Source organism: Amblyomma maculatum, chromosome 9 (genome assembly GCF_055883805.1).
Source record: "Amblyomma maculatum isolate TAMU_Amacu chromosome 9, ASM5588380v1, whole genome shotgun sequence".
Lineage (NCBI taxonomy): Eukaryota > Metazoa > Arthropoda > Arachnida > Ixodida > Ixodidae > Amblyomma > Amblyomma maculatum.
Genome location: NC_139352.1, coordinates 50,130,916 through 50,157,976, shown reverse-complemented (window position 1 = coordinate 50,157,976; position 27,061 = coordinate 50,130,916). Strand labels below are relative to the sequence as shown.

The 27,061-nt window shown below is 47.1% G+C and overlaps 1 protein-coding gene across 1 annotated transcript in view; it reads left to right on the top strand.

The window, feature by feature from the left end:
- Abcd1 (ATP binding cassette subfamily D) overlaps positions 1–27,061 on the top strand; it is a 75,999-nt gene extending 48,938 nt beyond the window's left edge. Inside the window, exons 3-10 of the mRNA XM_084578752.1 lie at positions 14,702–14,820; positions 19,162–19,333; positions 20,106–20,200; positions 20,345–20,490; positions 21,145–21,290; positions 21,858–21,942; positions 22,546–22,671; positions 24,510–27,061. Of these exons, the coding sequence (XP_084434878.1) occupies positions 14,702–14,820; positions 19,162–19,333; positions 20,106–20,200; positions 20,345–20,490; positions 21,145–21,290; positions 21,858–21,942; positions 22,546–22,671; positions 24,510–24,762 (1,142 nt within the window). The 3' untranslated portion in view covers positions 24,763–27,061. The remainder of the gene's footprint in view (positions 1–14,701; positions 14,821–19,161; positions 19,334–20,105; positions 20,201–20,344; positions 20,491–21,144; positions 21,291–21,857; positions 21,943–22,545; positions 22,672–24,509) is intronic.

Below are 27,061 nucleotides of genomic sequence, written 5' to 3'. Positions count from 1 at the left end.
CGGCTGGCCGCCGAGCCACGCAATACACCGCGTCCTTCACTTGCTCCTTGGTGAACATATGCGGTCCCGTAACGCCTCTTTGGGAGGACCAAACAAGTGGTAGTCAGAAGGGGCAAGATGAGCCATCACTTGAAACTTCAGTTTGCGGAGCGTTTCTGCAGTGTGGGCAGCGGTATGTGGACGGACATTGCCTTGCAACGCCTTCCGACAATAGCCCTCTGTGTTTGCTTCTAATTGCACGATTTTAGATTCACAGTAAATAAGCATCTCACTGTAACGCGCACTGTTTTTTTTTTTTTTTTTTTTTTAGCGAAAGGCAGGTAAATCGAGCCGTCGGGTATGCACGCTTTTCATTTTGAGGGAGATTTAGATGTCAAACTTTTGAGTTAAGCCTGGTGGTCGCCGTGTGACTTTAGGGCATAGTCACGAAGGCCACCAAGTGGCCCGTGGCCTCTGTCAAGGTCAAGGTCGCATGACCTGGCGGTCGCCATGTGACTTTGGGCATAGTCACATAGGCCACCAAGTGGTCGTGACCACTGTGAAGGTCACGTTGCCTGTCGTCGGGAGGGATATTCAGAGGTCAAACTTTGTGACTTTTGGGGCATAGTCATGTAGGCCACCAAGTGGCCCGTGACGCTGTCAAGGTCATGGTCACGACGAGATAGGTCGAACTTCTGTCTTAAGCCTGGTAATCACCATGTAACGTTTGGGCATAGTCACGTAGCTACCGCGTGGCCCGTGACCTCTGTCAAGGTCAAGGTAACAGATAAGATTAGAGGCCAAACTTCTGTGTTTAGCTTGGTGGTCGCCATGGTCGTTACCATAGCGATCCAAATGTTTTTGGCAGATTTCCAGCTGTTTTTGTTTATGCAACACTGTGAGTTGTTTTGGGACCCATCATGCACTGACTTTATGAAAGTCAAAACTGTTGTGGATGATTTCGTGACTAAATTACAGACGGTGTACCACTCAACAATCGTCACTCGTCTGTCTAACGGAACAATTTCACGTGCACGCAAAATGTTATGTCCTGCCGTAGATGGTCATCCGGCGCGTGCGTAACGCTCGTACGACCCTTTTCTTTTTAATTTTAGTCCATTCGTAAGACACCGTTGTGGGAAGACACTGTTCCCGCATTGTGCCGAAAGTGTTTCGTGGATTGATGTCCATGATTCACACCTTCCGGCCGCGAAAACCGTATCACTGCTCATTGCTCCTCTTTGTTACAAACTTCTAATGGCGCGGCCACCATCTATCCTGCAATAAAAGGAAGACAAATGGAGCAATGAGGATCAGAATTTTATAGCAGGACCACGACATCGTAGCAATAAACGAGGACAGGGGTCAGTATGAACAATGCGGGCAGAGCAATGTCAACATTGCCGATGATTTTTTGACGTACCCTTATAGGTCCACCGCCTTTTTAATTATCTTCAGTGAGCTCCGACCTGCACGAGTCGCTTATGTGCCCTACTGGCTATTTGCATGAAGCACGGAGGTGGGTCGCCAGTGTTGGCACAATCTGTCGTTTCTTGAAGTTCTTTTGATGGTTTCATTTTTCTTCTTTGAGCACGCGTCACGGAGCGTTGTGCTTCTCACGCCGTTTCGCTATATTTCTAGGCACTATAGTTTCACCCTCCGACCAGCTAGCTGTTTGTGGGCGCAACTTTGCGCAGAGTCTTCTCCACGAGCTCGTGCCGCGTTTTGATGTTTTCCACGCCGCGCGCTCGTGCCCTTCGCGCCTTCCTGGAACGCGCAGTGTGATGAATGCGCGGAGCACGTCCAGGCAGAGTGGTGCTGTGTGCTTGCGAGGTCCCTGCTCACACGCCAGTGGAAGGAGGCTTCGCGCACACGCTGTTTACTCGGCTCTGTCGGCGTTATTTTTATTTTTTTACTCTTGCATTTGTATATGAGCGCTTTCGCTTCTTCACCGACGCGCGGTACCCGGCGGTGCCTTGCGTGTACACGGGGCGAGATAGGTGCGCCTGCAGCTGTCACGTGGTGACCTTTCTTTCAGGCCTGTAAAAATAAGGGTGTGAAAATAGTATGCTTGATGCGAACATTGCAGACAACTGTCTTTCAAGACCGTCTACGATCCGGGTTGGATCCCGACCGCCGGCGGCTGCTTTTCGATAGAGGCGAAACGGTGTGGCGTCCGTGCGCCGTTGCGACGTGGTCTCGACCAATCACAGAGCACCATCACAGCATGCGCAAATGCGTGCCTTATATGGCCATATGTCAATCAATGATCAATTACCAATTAATAATTAATGTTTAATTAATGCCTAGTCACTAAGATATAAGTACTTAATTATCAGTTAATTAACTACGATTGACTCATACTACTTAATGTCTAATTAATTGCGAATTAGCGACAGTAGCCCTACTAATTATAATTGCTAATTAATGCCGCGCACCCGGTAACATCAACCACGCAACAGTAAAGGTAGAACAACTGCGAAGATACAAGGAGCGCGATCTCGTCGCTGCCAAGGAGAATTCACTGAATAAATGCACTCGCAGAATGTGAAAGAGTGGTCGCTCGCTTTACTCGTAGCAGCATTCATCGCTACATGCGCAACAGTCGCTTAGCAGAATGCAGCACTCAGGCTTTCGCCTTTCATCACTTTAGTCGCCAAAGTGTCCTAGAAAAGTTTTTTTGTTTTCGAAACGAGCCAAATCGACTAGGAATTGAGAAAAACTTATCAAACTTAGAAAAACACTTATCATCGGTGCGAACGGTGCACGCTGTCCCTTCATTTTGTGATGTATGAGTTACGCGGAAGTAAATTATGTGTGCGAATAATTAGGCCAATAATCTGCCTGCGGCTGTTAATTTTCTGTTTGGCTCTTTGCAGTGCAAAAATCTACATACAACACACTTTTGTTCCCAGAACTTCTTTTCCGCTGTGATAATTCGAGCACAGTTAACGTTAGAATTAAGAATGGTTGAACATGCATATTTTGTGAAGTAGACGGTTAGGGCAGTTCAATGCACGCCATCAGGAGCGTTGCTCTCTTAACCAACAGAAGCTGGTAACATTGAATAGGGATATTCTGTTATGTGGCACCAGTTCATTTCATTTTGTTTCGGCTGCGGAGAAGTAAACTCGATATAATGTAGGAAATACTTGTCGTTTCCTCTCTGCGTACTCTCAGTTAGTTAGTAATAATTTAGGCAGCCAATACCAACCATTCCAAAAAAAGGTACGTGTGTGTAACGGAGGCGTACATCGTTGCTTCTTCGGTGACGGGGCTAATGATTCCTTCGCTATCAGCCATCGGCTTCTTCGTCAAGATGTTCGGCGGATCCCTCGGCATGCTGCTGCTCAGCAGGCCGTAAAGTAAATCTGGAGGTAATTGGGAGCAGCGTGAAAAAAACCATGTCGTGGTAATTTGTGGTTCTAGTGATTGGTGATTGATTGGTGCTTGGTAGGCGATGACGAGTTAATGAAATCATTGATTAATTGATGAAATAAAGAAATGAAAATATAAAAAATTGGAAAACGCGGGTTCAAAGGTGTCGAAAGCTCAGAATGAAAACTCAATGCTTGATGATGCTGAGCAAATTTAGAGTGTAATTGATGAATTAATTGAAATAATAATGAAAATGATAAAATTGGCTTCAATGTTGTCAAAATGCTATAACTTAAAAAGCTACATGCTAATTAAGAAAATTTATAGTGCAATTGATAAGTTAATTAGTATAATTGAAGGATGAAGAATTAGAAAAAGGGGGTTCAAAGGTGTCAAGTTTTGAGGATGAAAAGCCAATGCTTGATTGCGAAATGAGAAAATTTAATTTGTGTAATTGATCAATTAAATGAATAAATGAAAATTGGAAAGCAGAGTTCAAAGGTGTAAACGTGCTCAGAATGAAAAGCCAATGCTTGATAGTGCTATGTATCAGTTTATAAAAATAATTGTAGTAAAAGAAAAATTTAAAGAAGGTGAAAAACATCGTCCGTGTGTGGTGAAACGCTCTGATCGCACATCGGGAGGATCTGGATCGGTTATTTCACATGATTTGGTCACAGGCGTTATAAGAGGCCACTTTAGCTATGGTCGTTTTCTTTTTTTTTTTTAAACGATATGCAGATGCACCTGTAATTACAATGGCATTCGGCTTAGCTTTGGAGCTCCTCGATTGATTGATTGAAAACTTTATTTGTCTTTTGTAAGTTTGTTAGCGGTGGAGGTCGAGGCTTCTTCTGGAAGTCCGTCACCTCCCTGGCTGTGGTTGGGCCCCTAGTCCAGGGCTCCACTGAGTCGGGCCACCTCGCTTGCGTGTGCTATGAGTGCCCCTCTGGGCCTCTAGCTCGCAGCTGGTGAGCCGGCTCTCCCATTGCTCCGCACTTGGTGTTTTCTGTTTAGGTGGCTGATTCCCCCCCCCCCCCCCCCCCCCCCCGTAAAAAAAAAAAAAAGAAAAAGAAGAAACTCATATTGTGCATGATTATCCCGTTGCGCTTTGGGAGCAGTGGTGTACATATATAAGGATATAGCCTCGATAGAAAGCAATAGGCTTCTGTGGTCAATCGATGGGCGTACGCATGACATGCGGTTTCTGCGAAAGTTTCATTTTCCGCGTCTTTTCTTTTTTTATGCTGTGCAAGCAGTGCGTGTGAGTCACGCAAAGTCACGTGCGTGGTCCGGTGTCGCGTGTCGGTGGCGTGCGCCGGGCTCGTTCCCCCTCCAAGCAGCAGCTCTTGGATGTCGTCGCTGCGTCATTTTTCTCACTCGAATGCGCGCACCCGGTGATGCGTGGGCGGGATGCGACTGCGCGGCCGAGCGTGTTGCGATCGAACGATCGAACGCTGCGCGCTGCTGTCCTTCGCTAATTGGAGAAGAGGAAACCTTCTTAAAAGATGTGTCGCACTGCATGGTATCAGAGAGGAAAGAGTAAACTTAGGAAAGAGAAGCACGGGAAAGGTTTAACCGTGAAGAAGGTGTGAGGCAGCAGGTAGGATATACTGCAGTCCGTGTTGTCGACAGGAGGGGGGCCCTAGTACCGTGGGTCTGCTAATAGAGACATTTAGCGATTTAGCTTACCGTGATCCGCTACCGTGACTCTATACCGCACGTGGGCCGATTGGTCCCGACGCGGCAGGTCCGGCATCCAGTATGTGGCGCCATCTATCGGCGTCAAGGGGGTCTAGGCATGCGCAGTGGAACGCGCGGTGGCGGATCACGGTAGCAGATCGCGGATCACGGTAAGCTAAAACTCTCTATTTTCTCACCAACGAAAGCAAGCAAGGAAGGAAGGCTACACAATACGTCGCTTGTACAGTCGGCCGCTGCGTTCTGTGGCTTTTGTTCTCCTAAGTTGAGTTTTGGCCAGAAATTGTCGGAGATCTTCCGTAGGCGGGGAGAGTTTAAATATCGCAGAGGGCAAAGTCAAGCTTTTCGACGAGGAGGAATTGCTTCTTGCAATCTCCAAGTGCGCAACTCCCACTCGATTTCTAGTATCGCAATCGACTCGGTATAGTATTTTGATGCTTTAGATTTGCATCATTTTTGCCCTTTCGTGGTGGTGCAGTGGTTAGGGCGCTCGACTATACTGTTCCCGAGGATGCGGGATCGAATCCCCGGCCGCAGCGGCCGCTTTTCGATGGAGGCGAAAGGCAAGGCTCCCGTGTGCTGTGTGATGTCAGTGCACGTTAAAGAACCCCAAGTGGTCGAAATTTTCCTGAGCCCTCCACTACGGCGTCTCATATATTGAGTCGCTGTGGTGTGTTAAACCCCTCAAACCAAACCAAACCAGACCGTGCAATCTTCCTTGCCGGCGTGCCACAATTACGGCGTGCCCCCGAAATTGGTATACCAGTGAGCAAGCTATTTGCTGTAACCCCTAAAGCGGTCGATTAGTGCCTCTTGCACGCGCTGTATCCGACGCTGTTTTGGCGAATCATTTCCTTGGAAATCAGCGAACTGCTTCTCTATATAACTACCTCTGGGCTACGTTCTCGATCGGTTCTAATTTATGCGTCTTGTACCAGCCACGCGCCATTGGTTGTGCTGGCGTGCTCCGCTGTTCAGACTTGCGCAGCCATGGTGCCACTTCCTTGCCCCCTTCAAGAGACACAAGGACAGGCGGGATACTTGCACAAACGCTTTCCTTTCTTAAGTGTTTCTGAGAAACTGGACACGGAAGTAGTTAAGATAGAGAACGCGAATACGCGTCCACAGGTCCATCTCTTGTGGGGGAAGTGGCAGCCACTGAGAAGCCTGATTGTAGAGACGGGTTCGAGAAAGGGTGGCCCGAGTGACCTGGTTTTGGCACTGAAGAGGTGTGAACGGGGTGTTAATTCGTATTCGGTTCCTTTGTGTGGGAAGTTTGGTCGTCGCGTTGTTCTCGAAACAGGTCTGATCTTGCTAGCTGGCGACTGCGCATGAAACCACACCGTTTTGTGTCTTCGATGGGGGCACGCGCAGTATAGAAGTACAAAGTATCTGTGCTGTCACCGCATATGGACACTCGGTTGTTCCTTTATGAGGCCCCTTTCTCCGCATGTAACTGGAATGGGCGGTGCGAGCAATGTTCTGTCCTTGTTAGCCAGCACTTATGGTATACCCTGGACAGCTTGTCTAGGGAATGCAGTCCATTTGAGGAGGTCAAAACATCTTTATTTATTTAGTCAGCGGAGGACACCCTCAGTCGGGACCCTCAGTCCAGGGTCCCGTTGGCTGTGGCTGAAGTAAACACCGCGGCGAGCCAGCCATTGCTGGCGCTCCAGGCAGGGGTCCTGCAGGGCGGCCTCAGCGGTCGCGGAGTAGCCTGAGCTGGTGTTGTGATGTCTCGCGGCCTTGTCGCATTCTATCATCGCGGCTGCGTCTTTCGGTGCCCTGTACCGCTCAACTAGTGCTCAAACCTTCCTCAACAAACGGCGCCACTAGTTCGCGAAAAAATTGTTTGCTCTTCTCTTCGTCCCACTCGTCTTAATTCCGTGCACGACTCGCGTTTCGCGCTCACCAACTTTGCGCGTCGCTGCTGTTTCGACGAGGGGGTATCCCCGTGTCGGCCCCGTCTGGCCGACTTTTGCGGTCGCCGTGCGCTGCACGTGTGCGGCCCCCAGCCGGGACGGAACGCGGTTGACTGACCCTGCTTCTTCTCCCACCGTGCACTGTGGGACCCTCCCGTGCCACTCTCCTTGCCTTTTCCTCCCACTCCGATCTTGCTTTTAGCTGACCGGCCTTCCGCGCGTGTTTCACCTCCCTTGTTTTTGTGCCGTTCCCCCTGCTGTGTTTGCGTAGAGGACCGTTCTCCTTGCTCGGTGCATATCCGCTTTTTCCCCGCCGCCGTGAACTACTAGGCGAAGGAGCGCGAGTGTTGCGCGGCGGCGGCCGGCGAAAGACGTCGACATGTATGTGATGTCCGTGCGTGTGTGTGTTTTGCGACGGCTGTCACTGTACTACAGCTGAGCGGGAAACGCTATGCGCTTTCTGGAGGCGTTCTAGTGGCGTTGGTTTCCGCGAACACGCTCTTCGCTGTCTCGGCGTGTGCGGAGAGAGTTTTGGACAGCGTACGGATGAGGCATGGGTATTCTATCCGTGGCAGGGAGCTTGGGAGGAAGTGCTTTTGGTGGTGAGAGCTGGAGCGAACCGTAAACCATGGCAGAGCGAACTTCATTCAGAGACAGGAAAAAGCAGTTGATACTCTCCGAAGTGGAATAATTGTTTTAGTCTGGTTTTGTATTTGGCAAATGCAAATTTTTATCGTGTTATGTTACTGTACAATTATTTTTTTTTGCGTTTTTTTGTGTGCCATATGCTGTTGTTTCTTTTTGAGTGTATAGTGTACACTGCTTCTTTTTTTTTTTTAATTTTAAGTATGTTTAATTACCACGTTTGCTGAAATGGTCTGTTATCGTTCGTTTTCCGTGTTGCGCGCTATACTGTGAACTGTATGGGGAACTTTGACCCCGTCAGGCCTAACCGCCTTTTGTCGCAGTTCCTTCTTTCATTTTTAGAAAGAGAAAGAAAGAAAGAAAGAAAGAAAGAAAGAAAGAAAGAAAGAAAGAAAGAAAGAAAGAAAGAAAGAAAGAAAGAAGGGCCAGGATGGCGACTACGCGGTGTCGGGGGGCGCGAGGTCGGACGTGAGTTGGATAGCGAGGAAATTTTACGCGGTGTCGCAGAAAAGCTGGTGTCGGCGTTGTTGTACGTTTACTCCGTTGTAGGGCGAAAATCAGCACCAACATGCGGCGCCCATTGGAAAGCCTGCGATCGTACTGCGCTGCGCCGCAGAAAACGTGCGCCTGTAGCGTATGCCTTGCCGTGCGACTGTATGCCAATGAACATATCTGTCATCATAAAGGAAATGAAAAGGCTCTATCTCGTCTACCTTAAGCGTCCCCTAAGCTTCTATGGGAACTGCGTCGCCAGATCTCAATTGTTTGCCGTATTTAATACAGACGACCCCCGACGACCAAAGTGAACAGTTGGTATAACTGCGTATGAACAACGCACTTAAATTTGGCAGAAGGCAGAAAAAGGTGGAAAGTTGCACTTATTTGTCTTTTATAGGGTCAAAGAAAGAAAACGGTTCAGTGCGATGATGTTTGTTGGAGTGTGAGCTGCGGCACTGGATGATGATCATTCCTCTCAGTACCCATGATGCGCGAGGACGCTCGGGGAGGTTGAATCTATATGGCTGGGTCTAAAGTATGCTGGACGTGTGGACGTATTCCATACACGCCTGCTTCGCGTAGTACAAAGTGACGAGTCGTTGTCTACACCTGTCTCATGCAGCGGAGGATTGGATGAAGTGAGATTTCGCGTCTCGATCGCCCCTTCTCGTCCATTGTTCTGGCGGGCGTTTCAGGTCAACATATATACAGGGGAAAACTGTGAAATATGACTCTGGGGTCGCGTGGCGTTCGTACAACTAGCGGCCTTCGCACGACGCGTCCATCGTGCGCCTTCATTAGCTTCATCAGCGCTCTGGCTTGCGCATCGTCTGCTACATCGGTGGCCGATAGCGCGCGGTAGGGCAGACGACACGGTCAAGGTGGGAAACTCCAATTAGTTTCGGCCTAAACTTCTTCAGCTCACCTGCATGGCAGACTTCAGAACTGATGCTTATCAGTGAAAAATCTCTCCCATGCGGGCTGCGGAGATATATCGAGAAACGGAGCTGCACTGATTTCGCCGGCTGTGGTTCGAATACCACTAGGGGATGAATTTTTCTTCTGCTCGACGACGTTGCCATGATAACGACACGATGCTCCAGTTGGCTTTACTTCGGCTGGAATGAGGGAACATCAATATATTGGAAGATCATTGGTGTGTGTATATATTCCCGCCCCCTGAGCGCTTTTGGGTGCAGCAGTTAACGGCGCGTAAATATGGTTAGGTATAGCACGAATAAGTATATAAGCGGGCCCTTCTTTAACGGCGTGGTCCTTTTTGCAAGAAATGAGGTCAAAACGGCTATGACTATTGTGGAGTCGTGAAATTGCAGCCCCTGTACTACGCCGAATCTTTCGATATTAGCGGCTATAGGCCACGGCAGTGTGTGGATGAAGATAGCTGTGAAGCTGACGGCGAGCGAGCGCTCGGGTGCGCCCATCCACCCTTCAGAAGCTGTGACTGTCCGCTCCGACCCATGGGACTATGTTTTCTTCCGTTAAATTTTCGATCGACTGAGGCCCGTTTCACATGCTGCGGTCCAGTTGGTGACGCCGCAGTGCGATTTCGCACAGCGCTTTCACATGCAGCGAACCCGCGTGCGAATTCGGTGAGAGATACCGTCAGGGTTGTTTGATGTTTTGTAGAAAACGCGTACACAGAGCATGTTTCATTTATATACTCATATAATACATACGTATTTATAAAAACTCGCAGTCTTTCAGCGTACAAAAAGCGCATTGCTGCGCCGAATGAAACCACTTGGACGTGAAAACAGGGGTGTTTTATGGGGGGCGCACGCTCTCCTTCAATACTGGGCGTGCCAGCCCGTTTCACGTCACCGTACGTCACATGACGTCGCGATGCTCCTCGGCTCCTCATTGGTCAGTCGCAGAACGACCGCGCCGATGCTGCGACTGGATTCCAACCTTTTTGAAACGCCTCTGCGGCTGGAGTGACGCTCGCTCTGCGGCGAGACCGACGACAATCGTCGCAGGGCGAAAATCGCATCATGTGAAACGGGCCTAAGCCGTAATTTGGCCAGGGCCGTTTTCATCGGGACGTTATGTCGCTTCGCTGTCGGCGGGGAAAATGCGGCGTCGGGTGCAGGGATTAAGTGACGTCACCAGACCGGAAATGACTACTATGTCTCAGTGAATATTCATTTCGTTCCGTGTCACTACCTTTGGACGTCTTCAGAGAAACCTCCAATTAGCAGCTATGCACCCGAAGAGACCTTGGATGTGTGCAAGACAAACATGTAGCGGTATGAAAAACAGCCATGAAAGACTGACACATATTAAGGCGAAAGTCTTCAATGCCTCATCGTTGTTGACTGAAGGTCGTCAGCAGAGGTGTCACGCTTTCGAGAGCGAGAGTTAAAAAAATTACGAGGAACTTTAGCGACTGAAGTAGTGAAAGGCGAAAGCCTGAGAAGTCTTGTCTAGCGTTCCTGCCATCTGCAATCCCGCACTTGAACGCGCGCCAAGGAACGCCACGCGACAGGAGCGATCGATCGCATACCATCCAAACGCTCACTTGTCGGAGAAAGTGTGACGGATACTGCGCCTTTCCTCCAGAAGTCTCATCTTTAGCATTCCTGCCATCTGAATCCTACACTTGAACGCGCGCCAAGGAATGCCACGCGACAGCCGCCGCAAAAGCGGCACAATTTGTCCACGACAGTATGAGCCATTAAAGTCTTTCGCCTTAAAATAAAGTAATAAACTTTGTCTCCACCGGAAATCGAATCTCCATCCCTTGAAACCTAGCACAGCGCTTTACCAACTGCTGCACGCCCTGGATCGTGAAATGCCCTTCATAATTCCCCATATCTATATATACCGCGAGGATAGCGGGATTACTGTGCCTTTCCTTTCCTGTAAACGAATTATAATTATAGAACGCCGGTGAGCCCCACCGGGGTGGTACAGTGGTAAGACGCCCGACTACTGTCCGGAATTCCCGGGCTCGAACCCGACCTCGGCGGCTGCGTTTCGATGGAGGCGAAACGAAGAGGCGTCCGTGTGCTGTGCAATGTCAGCGCACGTTAATGTTCCCCAGGTGGTCGAAATTACTCCGTAGCCATTCACTACGGCTTCTCTTTCTCTCTATTCACTCCCACCTTCCTCCCTTCCCATACGGCGCGGTTCAGGTGTCCATAGAAAATGTGTGTGACAGATACTGCGCCTTTCCCTTCCAGTGAGCCAATTATTATTATTATTGTTCAACAAGGGACGCGCGATGTACCCTCACGACAGCTCATGACGTCACCAGGCGATTCATGCATATACGAAGCTGACCGGGCGTCCAATCCAGGCGTCCCTGTGGCGCCTTTTATTTGCCGCTTCTTCGAACGCCGCAACACACAGCAGTCAGAAGCAGACCCAGATGTCTAGGAGGCGTTAGTACAGCAGGCATCAGCGGCGTTTGAAATTGATTTACTAGATAGAAAAGGCGCAGTATCTGTCACAATTCTCCGTGGACACATCTACCACGCCGGAAAGGAAGGGAGAAAGGTGGGAGTGAAATAAGATAGGGAGATAGAGGGGCCGTTAGAGGGCTACGATCCACCGCGCTATAATTAATTTCGCCTGATCACACTTTAGTGGTCCAGAGTGCCCTGTGGAATTTTTTCTGACTGCCAACACAATAGGTGTCCCTGAGAATCGGACGAACGCGTGCACGGCAGTTCATATCGTCGACGTCGCAAGCACGCTGCTCCAAGGAGCGAGGAAGGGGTGCACATTTGGAACTGCGCATGCGCTGGAGGCATCCGGCTGCTCCGCGATATATGCTGCGTCTTCGCTTTACTAAAATATTTTTCTTGTATTTCGTGACGCCACATGAAATTACTCCATACTGTACATTGCAACAGGGCAAAATCGTGCTTCCCATAACGAAGTCTTTAACGTAACTTTACGGAAATATCTCTAGTGCATCAGCACATTTTCTGTGATTAACGTCATGCCATTAACTAATCGGGAGGACTTTAGCAAATAATTGCTCCACAAGACGGCAAAAATATGTTCTTGGTCTCTCATCGACATGTAAGATTTATTCGTATATACATTGTTTCAATTTGCGTAAAAACATTGTAATACGTTGTGCAGATAAGACATGCTGAGCGTTCATTATCGTTTAGTAGCCAACCCTGTCCGCGACGTATCGTGACAATCTTAGCTCCCTCGAAAGCGATCGGCCTGTGTCCGCTTTGCAACGAATAGCTTGATTGCCGCTGCGGCGCGTTTGATTAGCGCACCTTTCGTCGCTACCGATCGTGCGATGACGTTCACTTTCTCGGTCGCCGCTGTTCGTGGCGAGGACTTCAACCTTTGCTTTCTCAGCCAAGATTATTACGTGGCAGCTTGCCTGTGCGGCCGCTGGCTGATGGTATCTGGATAGCCGTTGCTGCATATATCTGCTGTGGCTGCTATCCTTGGCTCCCCGTCCCCGTTCCATCGCCTGCCGTGGCTTTCACCGTCGTTACCGTCGAAGAGATGGCTGCTCAGGGTTTTGCGGTTTTGCGCTGCACTCGGTCACAGCCTTGGCATTGCAAATCGAGCTGCAAGTGCGATGAAGTTTTATGACGAATAAAGGAAAAACCAGTAGCAATCTCGCTCTTGTTAAACGCTGCAGCCGCGAGGTTGGGGATAAAATATGAATGGGGGAGTGAAAGGAGGATGAATGAAAAACGCGGCGGTGGTTTAGGGCGGAGTGATAGGTCACTGCAGAAACTGCATTGGGACAATTCGGAAGCATTAGCGCTAATAATAATAATAATTGGTTCACAGGAAGGGAAAGGGGCAGTAACTGTCACACTTGCTCTGTGGACGCCCGAACCGCGCCGTAAGGGAAGGGAGGAGGGTGGGAATGAAAGTGGAAAGAGAGAAAGAGGAGCCGTAGTGGAGGGCTACGGGGTAATTTAAACCACCTGGGGATCTTAACGTGCGCTGACATCGCACAGCACACGGACGCCACTTCGTTCCGCCTCCATCGAAACGCAGCCGCCGCGGTCGGGTTCGAACCCGGGAACTCCGGCACAGTAGTCGGGCGTCTTACCACTGCACCACCCCGGCGGGGAAGCATTAGCGCTGCCGCTGCGTTTTAGTGCTGCAGCATTTCTACCCGCATTCTCGCAAAACCCCGATGTCTGAAGCCGATTTTGCCCCGCCGCGGTGGTGCGGTGGTAAGACGCCCGACTACTGTGCCAGAGTACCCGGGTTCGATCCCGACCTCGGCGGCTGCGTTTCGATGGATTGATTGATTTATAGGAAGGGAAAGGCGCGGTAACTGTCTCACTTGTTTTCTGTGTACACCTCAACCGCGCCGTAAGGAAAGGGGGGAAGGTGGGAGTGAAAGTGGAAAGAGAAATAGAGGAGCCGTAGTGGAGGACTTCGGAGTAATTTCGACCACCTGGGGATCTCTAACGTACGCTGACAACGCACAGCTGGAGGCGAAACGAAGAGGCGTTCGGTGTGCTGTGCGATGTCAGCGCACGTTAAAGATCCCCAGGTGGTCGAAATTATTCCGTAGCCCTCCACCGTCTACTATACGTATGATTCATATCCTTGCCTACTGTCGCAGCAGGTACTACGTGCTGTTTTAAACGCTTCTGTCTTTTTTTCAGTGTTTGCCTTCGTATGTCGCGAACTGGTCGTCTTTTACCGCGTGCGCACGCAGTCCACGTAGGCTGTCGGACTGTTGATGAAGCAGGGGGGAAAGACGAGAGTATACACAATATAAAATAATGTGCTCTGCCAACCCTTGCTGAAACAAGGCTTACACTTTCATATTTGTCGTGTCTGTTTCGCGCTGTGTCAAGAAATAGCCGACTGTGGCGCTCAACTTTTTCTAGAGGCAGCTGCTACTGTACGAGTTCTCGCTTTACACGTTTTGCTCAAAGTCGTCCTGACCAAACACGCGCGACTCTTGCCTGCTTTTTCCCGGTGTCAGTCACTATACGCGTGCGATCGGGACGACTTAACCAGCCAGTGGGATCGGGCTGTTAAAACGAGGAAAACTTTCGAAGCCCTTGCCGAGCGAGTGTACGTATAGTATAGCTCCATGACGTTCTTGCAGTATTAAGGCGAAATCCAGTACGCTATACTCATGAGTGTCCGTCCGCGAGAAGTGTCACACTGCTTCGCGAGATTCTGCGGGACACCGCGAGATTGTGACGTCATCGGTCATGACCGGATGTGACGTCATGATGATGTCGGTTCCGGTTATTATACGTGCCGGACCGGTAATGACGTCACGTTCGGTCATGACCCGCTGACATATGACCAGGCGATCCACGCATGTACGAAGCTGACCCCGCCGAGCGTTCGATCCATGCGTCCGCGCTGCACCTTTCCTCGAACGCCGCACCGCACAGCATACAGAAGCAGACGCAGTACAGCAGACATCAGCGGCGTTTCAAACAAAGGCTTTGAAAACGTCTTGAAAACGTTTTTTTTTTTTTTTTCAGTCTGTTGGTCCATTGTTAACATCCAATTGGAAGTAATTTAAATTATAAAGACGTATGTGATGCAACTTGAAGCCTTATGCGCGTGCTTTATTTTTCTCGTTGCAGAAGAGACCTTCCAGAATGACGACGGAGTGAGCACGAGGACCCAGTTCATCACGACGGCCAAGAACATCCTCATCGCCGGTGGGGACGCCACCGAGAGGCTCATGTCCTCCTACAAGGAGGTGAGGGCGCCCAATAATGGCCATGGCTCCAATTAAAGCCGCCTCGCACGGCTGGGCATTTTTTAAGTGTTCTGCGCTACGCGTGGAAATTTGAGGTGCGTTGATAGACGTGCACGCTTAGGTAGCAAATATGCCACCCCGAACAGTTATGAAGAGTCGGAACCAAGTTCCTTCCATCACCGACGGCTGCAGTTTCAGTAGTTTAAGAGTAGTCAGCTAAGATGCCTCTCAGTGTTTTGTTAATTTTTCGAGGTTAATTTTTGCTCTTTTATTTATTCTTTACGCGAAAGCGTTATAAACCCCATTCTTCAGAAATGCCGCGGCGTCAGCGTTGTGAGCGAAAAATTACGAGCATGCCGGCGCTGGCAGGTAGTAGCTAGCAGGTGACTTGGCCAGGCGCTGATTGATCGTCGGCTTGTGTAATGTCAGAAGACCACGTGACATGGCTGCCAACCCGGGCGCAGTGGCTTTTAAATGTGTTATTATTCGTTTAGACAATATATCCACAATGTGCCCCCAGGAGGTGGCGTTGCTCAGAGGAATCGGTTAGAATCAGACTTTAGAATCACGTGTCAGAGCGTCGTCTGCTAGTGCTCCTACGGGGTATGGTTTGGAACCCGGGTAGCGCATTTGAGACGAGAGGGTGAGACGGGAATCGAACCCTCCGGGGCGGTGCGCTGTTGTACGCAGCAGTCCTGGAATCCCATGTTGTCAGCCTCTAAACACCACAGAGGCAGTGAAGCACCTCGAAAACGCGCCTTCGCCCAAGTCAACGTTCTTAGAGGCGGCTCAAGCGTGTCGTCTGCTGCATGTCTGTTATATGCCTGCCTTTGAGATAAGTCTGCAAACGCGGTGGCGTTTCATGCGTACGAAGATGTGTTTAAAAAACGCATGCGCAGTTTTATTTTCTGTTGTGTTGCTGAAAAGAAAAGGTTAGTAATATTTTAAAATTTCCGCCTGTGTATTAGCTGTATTAGTATTAGCTCTATGGCCTCACCCATCTACCGCAACGGGAGAAAGGGGCGCTGCGGTCGCTTTGCGATGAACTCACGCCAGATTGGCGATCGTTTTGGCCCACTTCGCACCGCGCAGTTTTCCAACTGTATCTAAGAACGTTGGCCCAGGTCGCATGACGCATCCGCAAAACACGTACGTAATCGTTCCTCCGTGGTTCGTTCCTTGTTTCGTTTTTACCGCCCCACTTCCGGGCTGCGGCGTTTCGGAACTGCCGCTGAAAGCGGCGCAATGGAACTATGATAGTGGAACAGCACTAATATGACGTAAGCACGGCTATTTTGAGCGGGAGAGTGAAATGCGGGAGCGGGATCGGAACTACTCGTTGATATCCATCGTGTGGGTGCATATATTTGTCTTGGTTTGATATTTTGCCCTCCTCAAATTGTGAAAAGGTAATCATGCACAATTATTATTCTTATTATTATCATGCACTGCCATGCCTGAACACCGCTTTTTTGCGCTATATTTCTGGAAGTTTATTGCATAAATGTTCGTGTCCGCTATCTTACGTTCAAGAAGCCCTAACCCTTTGCTATGCAAACACTGCGTAGGGTGCGTTTGCTCGGTGATTTTCGTTTCCAAAACTGATAGCATCTTGTCCGCGGCTTCAAACTCTGTCTTGGCGCTAACCTTACCTGCGTTCGTTAAAATGTTAATGAGTTTACTAGATGCGCAGGTGGCGGACTTTGTTGCTGCAAATATTTTTTCTCGGCTATTTTGAACTCGCGGATTTTTCGAAGTGTTAGCTGAAACACCCATTGTAAGGGTTAGTTCTTATTTTGCCAGTTTTGGGGACATTTTTGACAAACTACGAGGCTAGAATCCAAAATTTCAATACAGCTACTTATGATGAAATTGGTTTTTTTTTTAATGCTAAGCATTTTATAATCCAGCATACTTATTGGTTGTTTAAGACAGTTTATAGTTAAATAACAGAGTTATGCATATTTTTGTTGCAATTTTTATTCAGTTTCTTACCAGTTTTGATCACGATGGTTTTGATGTTCTGCTGCCATTAATGTAGATCTCTCACTGTTATGATTGTTTTTCTTTGTAATGGTCAAAGTACTGCTTTACAGCTCGCAGCAGTTGGTACCAACGGGCCATGCTTCATGGCGTCCTGTATTTCTATGATGACTAAACAGTGAACGAAATTAGATCCTTGATGTTGGGCCATACCAAACAAGCCAATACATCGAAATTCCTATGCGTATAATTTTCTTATGGTTATATTTTTGTTCAGGTAACATGAAAGGTTTAGCTAGACTACATGTACGACTGTGGCAGTCACTGCAGACTTAAGTTGTATCCGACTGGAGCAGCAGTTTAACTGTAATATAAGGAGGCACACCTTTCGGAGCAACAGAATTTCAGCTAACTTGGACAATTCAGAAACTTTTCAGAGTCGCCTATGCTAACCTCCGGTATTTTTTTTCTTTCACTACAGTTGGTTAATTAGTAAATACTAATTAACTATTTTTGAAATTATTGGCTTGAGAGAAAACGTGTAAATGCAAAAATTGTAGATATTCTTGAAAAACGGATAGCTACGTTGTTTCCATCGCGCTACGTCTTACGCCACCATATTTATAGGCCTTCAAAAAATGCTGTCACGTGACTAGCTGCTATTTTAAATCATTCGCCAAGTGCGTACAACCAACTTCATCGTAGAGAGCACGCCCAGAAAAGCGGGTTTTGTTATCTCGAACGCGTCTCGAGGCTTTAAAGTGACGCCGCAGTCACGAGAAAGTTTTTTTTTATTATTATTATTGCGTCACGCAAATTGTTTTCGGCTGGTGAAAATATCACTTTGCGTAAGCGCTAGTTTGATGGAAACAACGTAACTAGCTGTTTTATGAGATCTAAAATTTCTGCATTGACACTTTTTCTCTCAAGCCAATAATTAAGAAATAGCTAATTAGTCTTTACTAATTAATCAGCTGTAGTGAATGAAAAAAATATTGGAGGTTAGCATAGGCAACTCTGAACATCTCTGAATTTCTTTCATTGCACTAGGGCGAACCGTATTTTTTAAAAACTTGGTCCAAGTTAGCTGAGACATATAAACTGTCGATGTTTCTGCTTGCTATTGTGTTCACAAGAGGTAAACAGCATGCCTATGCAGGCTACCACATGGCACTCGAAATGGCAGTGGCATTGTGGTGTTGCCCCTTGAGCGCGGTAATTTGGCTTCCAAGAAAGTTTGATATGAATTCTTTCCCCAAGGTGTGACTGACCACCCACCGCCCCGCCCCTCCTTACCCCTTTGGGGCGGTGGGACAGGGACAGTTTATGCCTTGCCCACTTTGTAATCAACTGTAATGCAGTTTCTTCCTATTGCCCGCTAGATCCGAGAGTGAATAGGGCCTATACCTGTTTCAGACAGCCTTCTCAAGGTCTCTCAGTAATTTTAACCCTCCCCTTTTATAAAGTCATTATGCGCGCATTATTCTAAATTCTCACGTTTTGGAGAGGCATAGACTCATGATGATATGCCTTGGGTGCCTGCTGTGTATATTTCACTCCTCAGTTCTTTTAAGACGAAAGCCTTTATCGGCTTATGGTGAAAATCTCGCGTCTGCGAGATGTGTCTGCCAGACATCATAGTAGATTCCAACTTCTACATAATTTATTCTTTTGGCTAGGTAGGCGTAGTCCCTGTAAAAAGCCCCATAAGACCATGTGTAAGTCAGTTCAGTTTCGCATGTCGAGGAGAGGAGTCCTGAGATGTCAATGTCACGGACAACGAAACCATTGTTCAGTCTCACATGTCAAGGAGAGGAGTCCTGAGATGCTGATGCCTCTGACAATGAAACCAAAGAAAAGAAAAGTTATAGACCCTTTGCAAAACTGTGGAAGTCAGCTGCTCAGCACAGCAAAAACCCCTTCACCATGACTGCCAAACCTGTTTTGGGGGCAGAAGTTGGGTGCAGCGCAGAATACTTCTTTGTCAAGCCTGATGTCATGCACGAACATGGCGAGCTGAATTCGTTCGCTTTTGAAAAAGTACCATAATTGCTGCAGCAACAACAGGCAGAGGGGTGCAGGAAATAGATGTGGCCATTATTGTCACATGGACATCTCCTACACTGCACCCAACTTCTGCCCTCAAAACATCTTTGGCAAAACAAAGGGTTTTTTGCTGTGCAGAAAAGCTGACTTCCAGAGTTTTGCAAAGGGTCTGTTACAAGTACAGGAACGCTATATAGAGGTAAAAGAAAAGAAGGCGGAAAATCTTTCGCCATTTAACTCTTAAGCGAAGCCAAATGCAATCCTGTAATTTTTTGTCATTCTTTAATTGTATTGTTGCTCTCCTTTCTTCAGATAACCGAGTTGGCAGGCTACACAGGACGTGTCGCCAAGATGCTGAACGTCTTTGAGGATGTGAGTGAATGCCGCTACAAACGAACTTTGGCTGTCTCCAACGACGGCTCCTCCAAGAGGTGTTTTGGCCTCAAGACCCTCACTTTCAAGGATGGCATGCCTGAAATCAAGGGTGGGTAGAACATTTGGCATAGCTTACATTTGTGTTACTTCCACCTCATATTAAGGCGAAAGCCTTTAAGGGCTCATGCTCGGGCCACGATCATGTCTGTCCGTTCATAATGCTTTAGTTTGATGATGTCATCAGTTGTGTAGGATGTTGTACCTTGAAATAAATGATGAGATCATTTTCTTCTCGCATATGAAGTAATAAATCATATCGTAAAGAACATATTTGGGTTGAGTCCAGTCAGTAAGTGGTGGAACTTCGTAGTGCATATAAGGTTTGAAAATGTCCACATTCTGTGCTAATCTAAGAATGGACTGAAGTTTGCAAGTGACGCCGACAAGGGGCCATAGTGACGAAATTTTTTAGTGCACTAACACTAGAGGCCCCAATCACCGATTTCGCTGACGGTTGTCTGTCTGTAGCCAGGAAGGCAGGGGTTGTCGACTTGGGTAGTGCTTTTGAAGTGGGAATCTAAGCCACTGGGATCCTTGGATCCTGGCTCAGACGCGCTATTTCTAGGTCATGCTGGCGTGCTCGTACAGCTTGGTTGAAATGGGGCTTTAAATGCATATTAGGTGTTCTTTTGCATAGTATGGTAGATTACAACTGTATACTGATGAATGTATGACCTAAAACTGAGGTCGAAGCTGTTGTGCTACTCATGTGGAAATCTTACCTGGTCAAGATTTCCACCTGGGTAATGCACCTAATTCGCATTTGGTCTAACCACGCTAAATTGGTAGTTCTGTTTTTTTTTCTTCTGCCTTATGTGCAGGTACTGTGATGGAGAGGAATGGCATCATAGTCTTGGAGGGCGTGCCCATTGTCACACCAAACTGCGATGTCGTCGTCCCCAGCCTCACGTTCACAGTAAGGCTGTTCGTTGTTTTGTCACTTGTTTGAGAAGTTTGTCTTCTAGAGATCTGAGTCAGTTGCACACTATTGTGTGCACTGTGGTGTCATCTGACCGCTCAGGAATTAATCGGTTTGTTCTGCCTGTGCACCACCTTGCAGATGACGCAAGACATGCACCTCCTCATTACGGGTCCCAACGGCTGTGGCAAGAGCTCACTCTTCCGGATTCTGAGTGGCTTGTGGCCTCTTTACAGTGGCCAGCTGCAGAGGCCAAACAACAAGTACCTGTTCTACATACCGCAGAGGTAAGTATTTCAACGCAAGACCATTGAAGACCTAGTTCTGCGGAAAGTTGGCGTTGTCAGTATTCCGAGCGAAAAAGTTCAAGCGTAATTGTTCAATTTGTCAAGGACATGGCCGGCTACTGTGGCAGAATAATGTGTGGTGGCTGTCCTGTCTAGTCTTGCCTCCGAGTGCATTGCTCTCTGAGGCGGGACTTGGGGTGGGTTGCTGAGTCAAGGTCAAAAGTTCAAGGTCAATACAGTGGTGACATACAACAGGTCAAGACATCATTTACCCACCTTTGCAAAATACCTCCTTAAAAGAAAAACGCTTGCTGAAAGAAACCATGGTCAAACGGGAATCGTACCCTTGCGATTGCAAGCCAGATGCAATACCTTCGTTCACTATGGTAGTTCCAACACAGTTCGACCACTGCATACCATGGAGTGGACAGGAGCCTTACATTACATTACAGCTACGGTTAGTTGGTTAAGACCACTAATTAGCTCTACCAGTTAAGATTAGTATTACTTAACAGCTATGCATAATGTTCATGTGGAAATACTGTCACATGAACTCTTGAGGATACCCAAGTATCCACTAACTTTGTTCATCGAGCCTTTTTCCGTCGCTGGTGGAAACAGTGCGCATGATACGCGTTCTAATGTTGTGCATAGGCCCTACATGGCCTTAGGAACCCTGCGAGACCAGGTCATCTACCCGGACACACTGGAAGACATGCGGAATCGTGGCTTCAATGACGCTGATCTCGAGGGAATCCTCAAGATTGTGCACCTGCAGCACATAATCGTCAGGGAAGGAGGTAAGAACATCATTTGCTTGGCTCACAAAGGAGGGCGGTGGCACGCTTCTTGCTGAATGAATTCGAAGGCATTTGGTTTGTCTCATTCAGAGCTGTGTTGATTAGCTTCAGTTTCAATTTGCTGTGCAGCACTGAGCCGTTAACTTGAACCGAGCCATTCGCTTACATTGTCTCAATTTTAATGCACCTTTGCTGTCGTTGTTATGTATTGTCTTTCGCTGCATTGATGCTGTATTGGAGTGACCATTAGTGATGCCCATCTGGTGATTCATTCCAAAGAAGTGAGGATAAACAGAATGTTGTTAAGGTTAAAGATATTGGTACATAGTTCAATTGTAAATTGTTAAGGTAACATAATTTGATGCTTCGGGAAAGCAGGAGCCATACATTACATTACAACAACACTTTGTCGAAATTTAGATCACTAATTAGCACTAATTTAACACTAACACTAATTTTCCCTCATGGATTAGGAAACTGAAATATAATGGGGCAGTGTTACGTTTCGTCACGGTATTGCACAATTTACCTCCGTTTGTTTACGGCACTGTCCTTGTCTTCTTGCAGGCTGGGACGCAGTGGGAGACTGGAAAGACATCCTGTCTGGGGGAGAGAAGCAGCGAATGGGCATGGCTCGCCTCTTCTACCACAGGTATGTACTAGCCACAACAATGCCACTGTCTTCTTTTTTTTTCCTGCTAACTTGCCCTAAGGCATACCATAGAAAGTCATGCAAACAGTTTCATTTTTCCCTTGCAGATTTTTCACTTTGCTACATTAGGTGTTGAGCATCGTGCAGGACCTTGTTGTTGAGCTTGTTGAAAGGGAAATAACTAGGAGAATAAGATTAGGATGGAGTGCATGTGGCAAGTACTCACAGGTTATGACTAGCAGCTTACTGGTATCGCTCAAGAGGAAAGTAAATAAGTATATAACATTTGCATCTTACTGGTACTCATCTATGGAGTTGAAACGTGGAAAATGGGTAGGTACAATGTGAAGAGGTAAGAAGTGTGCAGAGTGGGTCACAGAATTACCTCGAGTTAATGACATTCTAGTAAAAATTGGGAAGAAATGGGCATGGACAGGGCATGTAGAACTAAGAGAGGTTAACCAATGGTCAAATATAGTAACAAATTGGGTGCCAAGGGTAGGAAAGCGTAGTAGGGGGCGGCATAATGTAGTCCAGCTGCTGCTGATGATGATCTTGCTGCAAGGTGCAAAAGTACCCATTTGGGTTTCCCCCTGTGTGCAGGCCCCAGTTTGCCCTGCTCGACGAGTGTACCAGTGCTGTGTCCATTGATGTGGAGAGCCAAATTTACCAGGCAGCCAAGGACTATGGCATCTCACTGCTCACCATCACTCACAGGCCGTCACTGTGGTGGGTTCTACTTTCTGTGAAGCGCTTTTTTTTTTTTGCATGCAGTTTAACCTGTAGCAAAAGATAGTATCTGCGTCACTTTTGTATGTCATAATGGCATGGCTTGCAAAACAATTTGAAAAGAGTGATACCTTCTTGTGTTGAGCATGCCTTATTCTTTTTGATATCTGGTCTGTGGTAGGTGGCTTCAAAATGTTTTTTGATTTAAGGTTGCCTAAGTTTTGTGCAGCGAGCTTCTTTTTTTTTTTTTTTTTTTTTTTTTTTACTGCGAGAGCAGTACTAGTGTCGTAATACAAGCAGACGTTGTGTCTGTCTGTAGCCTCAGACAGTGAAGCCACCTCCACCTTCCAGAAGCACCACCCATAAGCCTTCTTCCTTTGTCCCACCCACTCGCTGCCACATTTAATCTACCTCCCCGCACCAATCTCCCACACTCCAAAAGTGCCACCCACTGTCACCCGCTTTCACCCTCTAGACAAATTCTACCGAATGTAGGAAGCCTCAACTTAGAGTAGAACAAATTGCATAATTATCGAGAGTAAATCTAGCTGCTCTCGCAGAATTGTCACATCAAATGTCCGATCGTCATTTAAAAAAAGAAATTTTCTTATATGTGTTCACAAATGTGTACTCACTGCTTGTATTGTTTGTCATATGTGTAACAAATCTGTTTGCATTTATTTCTTCTTCACTTCAACTTATAGCAAAAAATGTGTTCATTACATCGATATTCACCCTAAATGTGGGCATTTCACATCAATGCATCTTATGTGAGCCTGTGCCAAGGACACTTGAATATGCCACATTCTCAAGGCTGCTAAAAAGGCACAATTCTTAAAATCTGAATGCTCTAAGCCTATGAAAACTTCCTTGCAGTTGGCGATGGTGAAAGAAAAATACACACATCATAATACAAGAAGCAACAGTGGTCAATATCGAATTTAATTTAATGATGGTATCTTGGTTTGATGGCACTTTAGGTGATTAGAAGTTATAACATTTTGCTCACTATAAACGAAACTACTTGGTGTAGAGGCTGGCAGTGACATACTCATGAGCCTATGGTAAGATTGCTGAATAGCTTCAGGCTGTACATCATGGTGCCCACTGTCATTGACAGCATTGCCCTGTCCAAATGATGTGCCCCATGCAAATGACATGCATGGGGCATATTAATAGAGCATATTGTGCAAATGATATGTTCCATGCCAAGTGTCAGGCTTACTGTTGACCCTCTGCGCTTAAAGGCAGCCATTTAATAGTCCTCTACCAATAGGCCTACATCTGTTCTATTCTGTTCTACCAGCAGCTGTCACGTGTGGCCTTGTTCATCATCCAGTGTCAAATAATTCCTTGTTGGTTTTGAAGCTTGGGCAAAAATGCAGAGCTGTGCCAGCACAAACAAGCCTGTTCTTCCTTTTTACTTGCGTTATGGCTCTTGTTTCATTCTCCAAAACTCTGCCTGGACCCTTTGCTTTACTCCTGAGCACTCTTTGCATCGTGTGACTACTGTGTTTTTGGTTACAGATAACAGGGCCACACGCCGTAATTAGTTTGCAGCCTATATGTCCAACTCACCGAAACTTGCTTGCAACTTGGGCCGGTTGACAAAGCACACTTGCCACCCTTTTTTGTTTTTTGCTTTATTGGTTTTAATAGACTCTTGGTTAACTGGGCCCAAAGTGGATGAAAAATTTGTTGTTTTCAATAAACCAAACATTTGCTGGACCAAAACATTTATTCTGCTTTTTGCTACTGGCTAAGTATATTGCGCGCAAACAAGGTCAGCAAGCAAAGTTCCGAGTTTACTAGGCATGATGTTTTGTATTTTAATGCAGGAAGTTCCACACGCACTTGCTCCAATTTGACGGCGAGGGCGGCTGGAGGCTCGAAGTTCTGGACACATCAACCCGCCTCTCACTACGCGAAGAGAAAGAAAACCTGGAGGCTCAACTGGCTGGCGTCCCGCAGATGGAGACCCGTCTCCGTGAACTTTGTTCTGTGCTCGGTGAGGAGTCGCTGATCCTTGAAAACACCTCCGCTGCCAAGCGGCCGCCATCAGAGTTTGCCACCGAAAACCTCTCCGACTAGCACCACGGGCTGGCTCGGGGCCTGGGTGTGTCGTGCAAAGTGCCCGCAAGGTGGCTGCCGGGCATCTCACTAGAGCATTCTGGCATTACAAGATCCTCACAAAAGAACCTGGTTTCCAAGACACTGGCACATTAACTTTCTGTGGCTGGAATACACACTCCTTCACTTCAGCGAGTTTCAAGTGAAGTGAGAGTTTTGTTTGCTGCCAGCATACAAGAGTACCAGCTCTGGATATCAGCGCAGCTATCAAAAAGCGTGCAGTTCCTGGCTCCCGGTGGCCAAGCGACACCAAGTGAAGTCACCTGGAACTGTTGACTTGTGCGAAAAAGTGACAGTCCTGTAGCATTGAACACCTAAACCATGTGATTGACAAGACTTTCCAACATAATTAGTGCACTCAGGAAAGCAAGGCATCTTCAACCCCGGTGTTCATGGTGATCGCTCTTGAAGTATCTGCAATCTGAAAAGGAAAATATTGCAGTTGAGGAAATACTGAGTTGAGGAAATGTTGGATTTCACACTCCGAGACCAGACCTGGTGCTGAAGCATCACAGCTGTGGAAGAGTGTCATTTGGCACAAAGCGATGACGTGTAAAACTTTCCCTATGGATGGTCGATGGCTGTGCATGGTCAAGTTGTTGCGATGGTGATGAGTCTTTGGAGTATTTTGTTTCTCACAATCACCACCCAGCGTCGTGAATGTTGCCTACCTGTGCAGCAGTACTACACAAAGGATTGTGCACTTTTGCCGGAAACTGTGCAAGTCTACACACTGTGTGAACTGGATACTGCTAGAGTTGTTACGCAGTGCGAAAGGGTGCTTCAAAGCTTAGTGTAGCTTAGAAATTTGTGTAGGAATTCCGGTGTATTCACACTTTTTATGTCCCTGTGTGAGTGTGTAATGTTTACCCAGTGAAGGTGGTATACTGCCATGGTTTCAGTTTTCAAACTGTTCCCAGTTGGGCAACAAAACCTTCACCAAACCAAAGCAAACCATGCAAAAGATGTGTATAGGCTTGTGATGTTGGATTGGTGTGCAGATAACATGCTTATAACCTTTGTTCTTACACTGGTTTTGATTGTCTCCTGGTAAGTTGCTTTTCAGAAGCTTAATAATAAAGGGAGCTTTGGACTCTGAACTCAGTCCTTTTATAGCAGATATGGATTGTGGCAAGTTTCGTTATTACCATTGTTCCTAGAATGCAACTTTGTTGGAATTACTCGAATGGGTAGGTGAGGTTTGCATTGGTGTGATTCCTGTGCATCGGAGTGGTGACAAAAACGGGCCATTTTTAGTGGCCTTGATCATGCAGTTATGATTTGCTCCACTAGTGCTATGCACAGTGTGCTTGATCATATTTACCAATGTGTACTTAGTTTGCTAATACTACCTATAATACTACCGAAGTTTGCTAATACTACCTGCTTTATCTTCTGGCAGCACCACTTACGGATTTAAATAACTATCCCCTTTTAACATACACACATTCGGCAAGCCATTAGGCTGCTGCCACACAACAAATGCAGCAACTCTAATTCTTGAATGTGGCAAGTAATTCTTGTAATGCGAGATGTGAGAATTTAGCATTAGAAATGTGGTTCGAAAGATTTCCCTGAAAATGGCTGAACGCCAGTGTGGTTTGTTTACCAGAGCTAGATCTGTTTCTAGCAGTTTAATGAAGAGATACAGCACTTTGGCTTGCTCAGAAATTTTCTGTCGGTGTGGATATGCACAGGAAGCAGCCAGTGCTATGAAGTGTGTGCAGTGAGAATTTACTCGTCCCGGTTATTTATCTTGTGTATACAACTTTTCCAGTACTGTTTTCTTCTCTGTGTGGCTTGAGTGAGATGCTTCGACTGAAACTGTGAAACACAAGATATATTTTTACCATTTGCCCCACTACCTCCAGCAGTCAACCCATTAATCAGCTTTGTTGCATTTTATTCAGAGGGTCTGTAGCAAGTGAAAAGATGGGTGTAGCCAATGCAACCCTTCCTGTGGTTTCCCACCGATCCATTAAATTCTGCAGAGGAAAGATGCCCGTGCTCAATTCTGTATTGATATGCCGTTTCATTATATAGCTACTACATCGCAACGAACATTATTATGTGCTGTGAGGATGTTAAAGTGATCAAGCTCTAATCTAGGTCTAATTGGAGCCCCGAAAGGAGTTTCCATTGTTACAACCACCTTGAAGTACCAGTCGACATTTAGCGGTTTCTATAAATGTGACATTTTTCATGTTTACACCAGCACAATGTGATGCGCGTTTTGAAATAAAACTTCCTACAATTACAG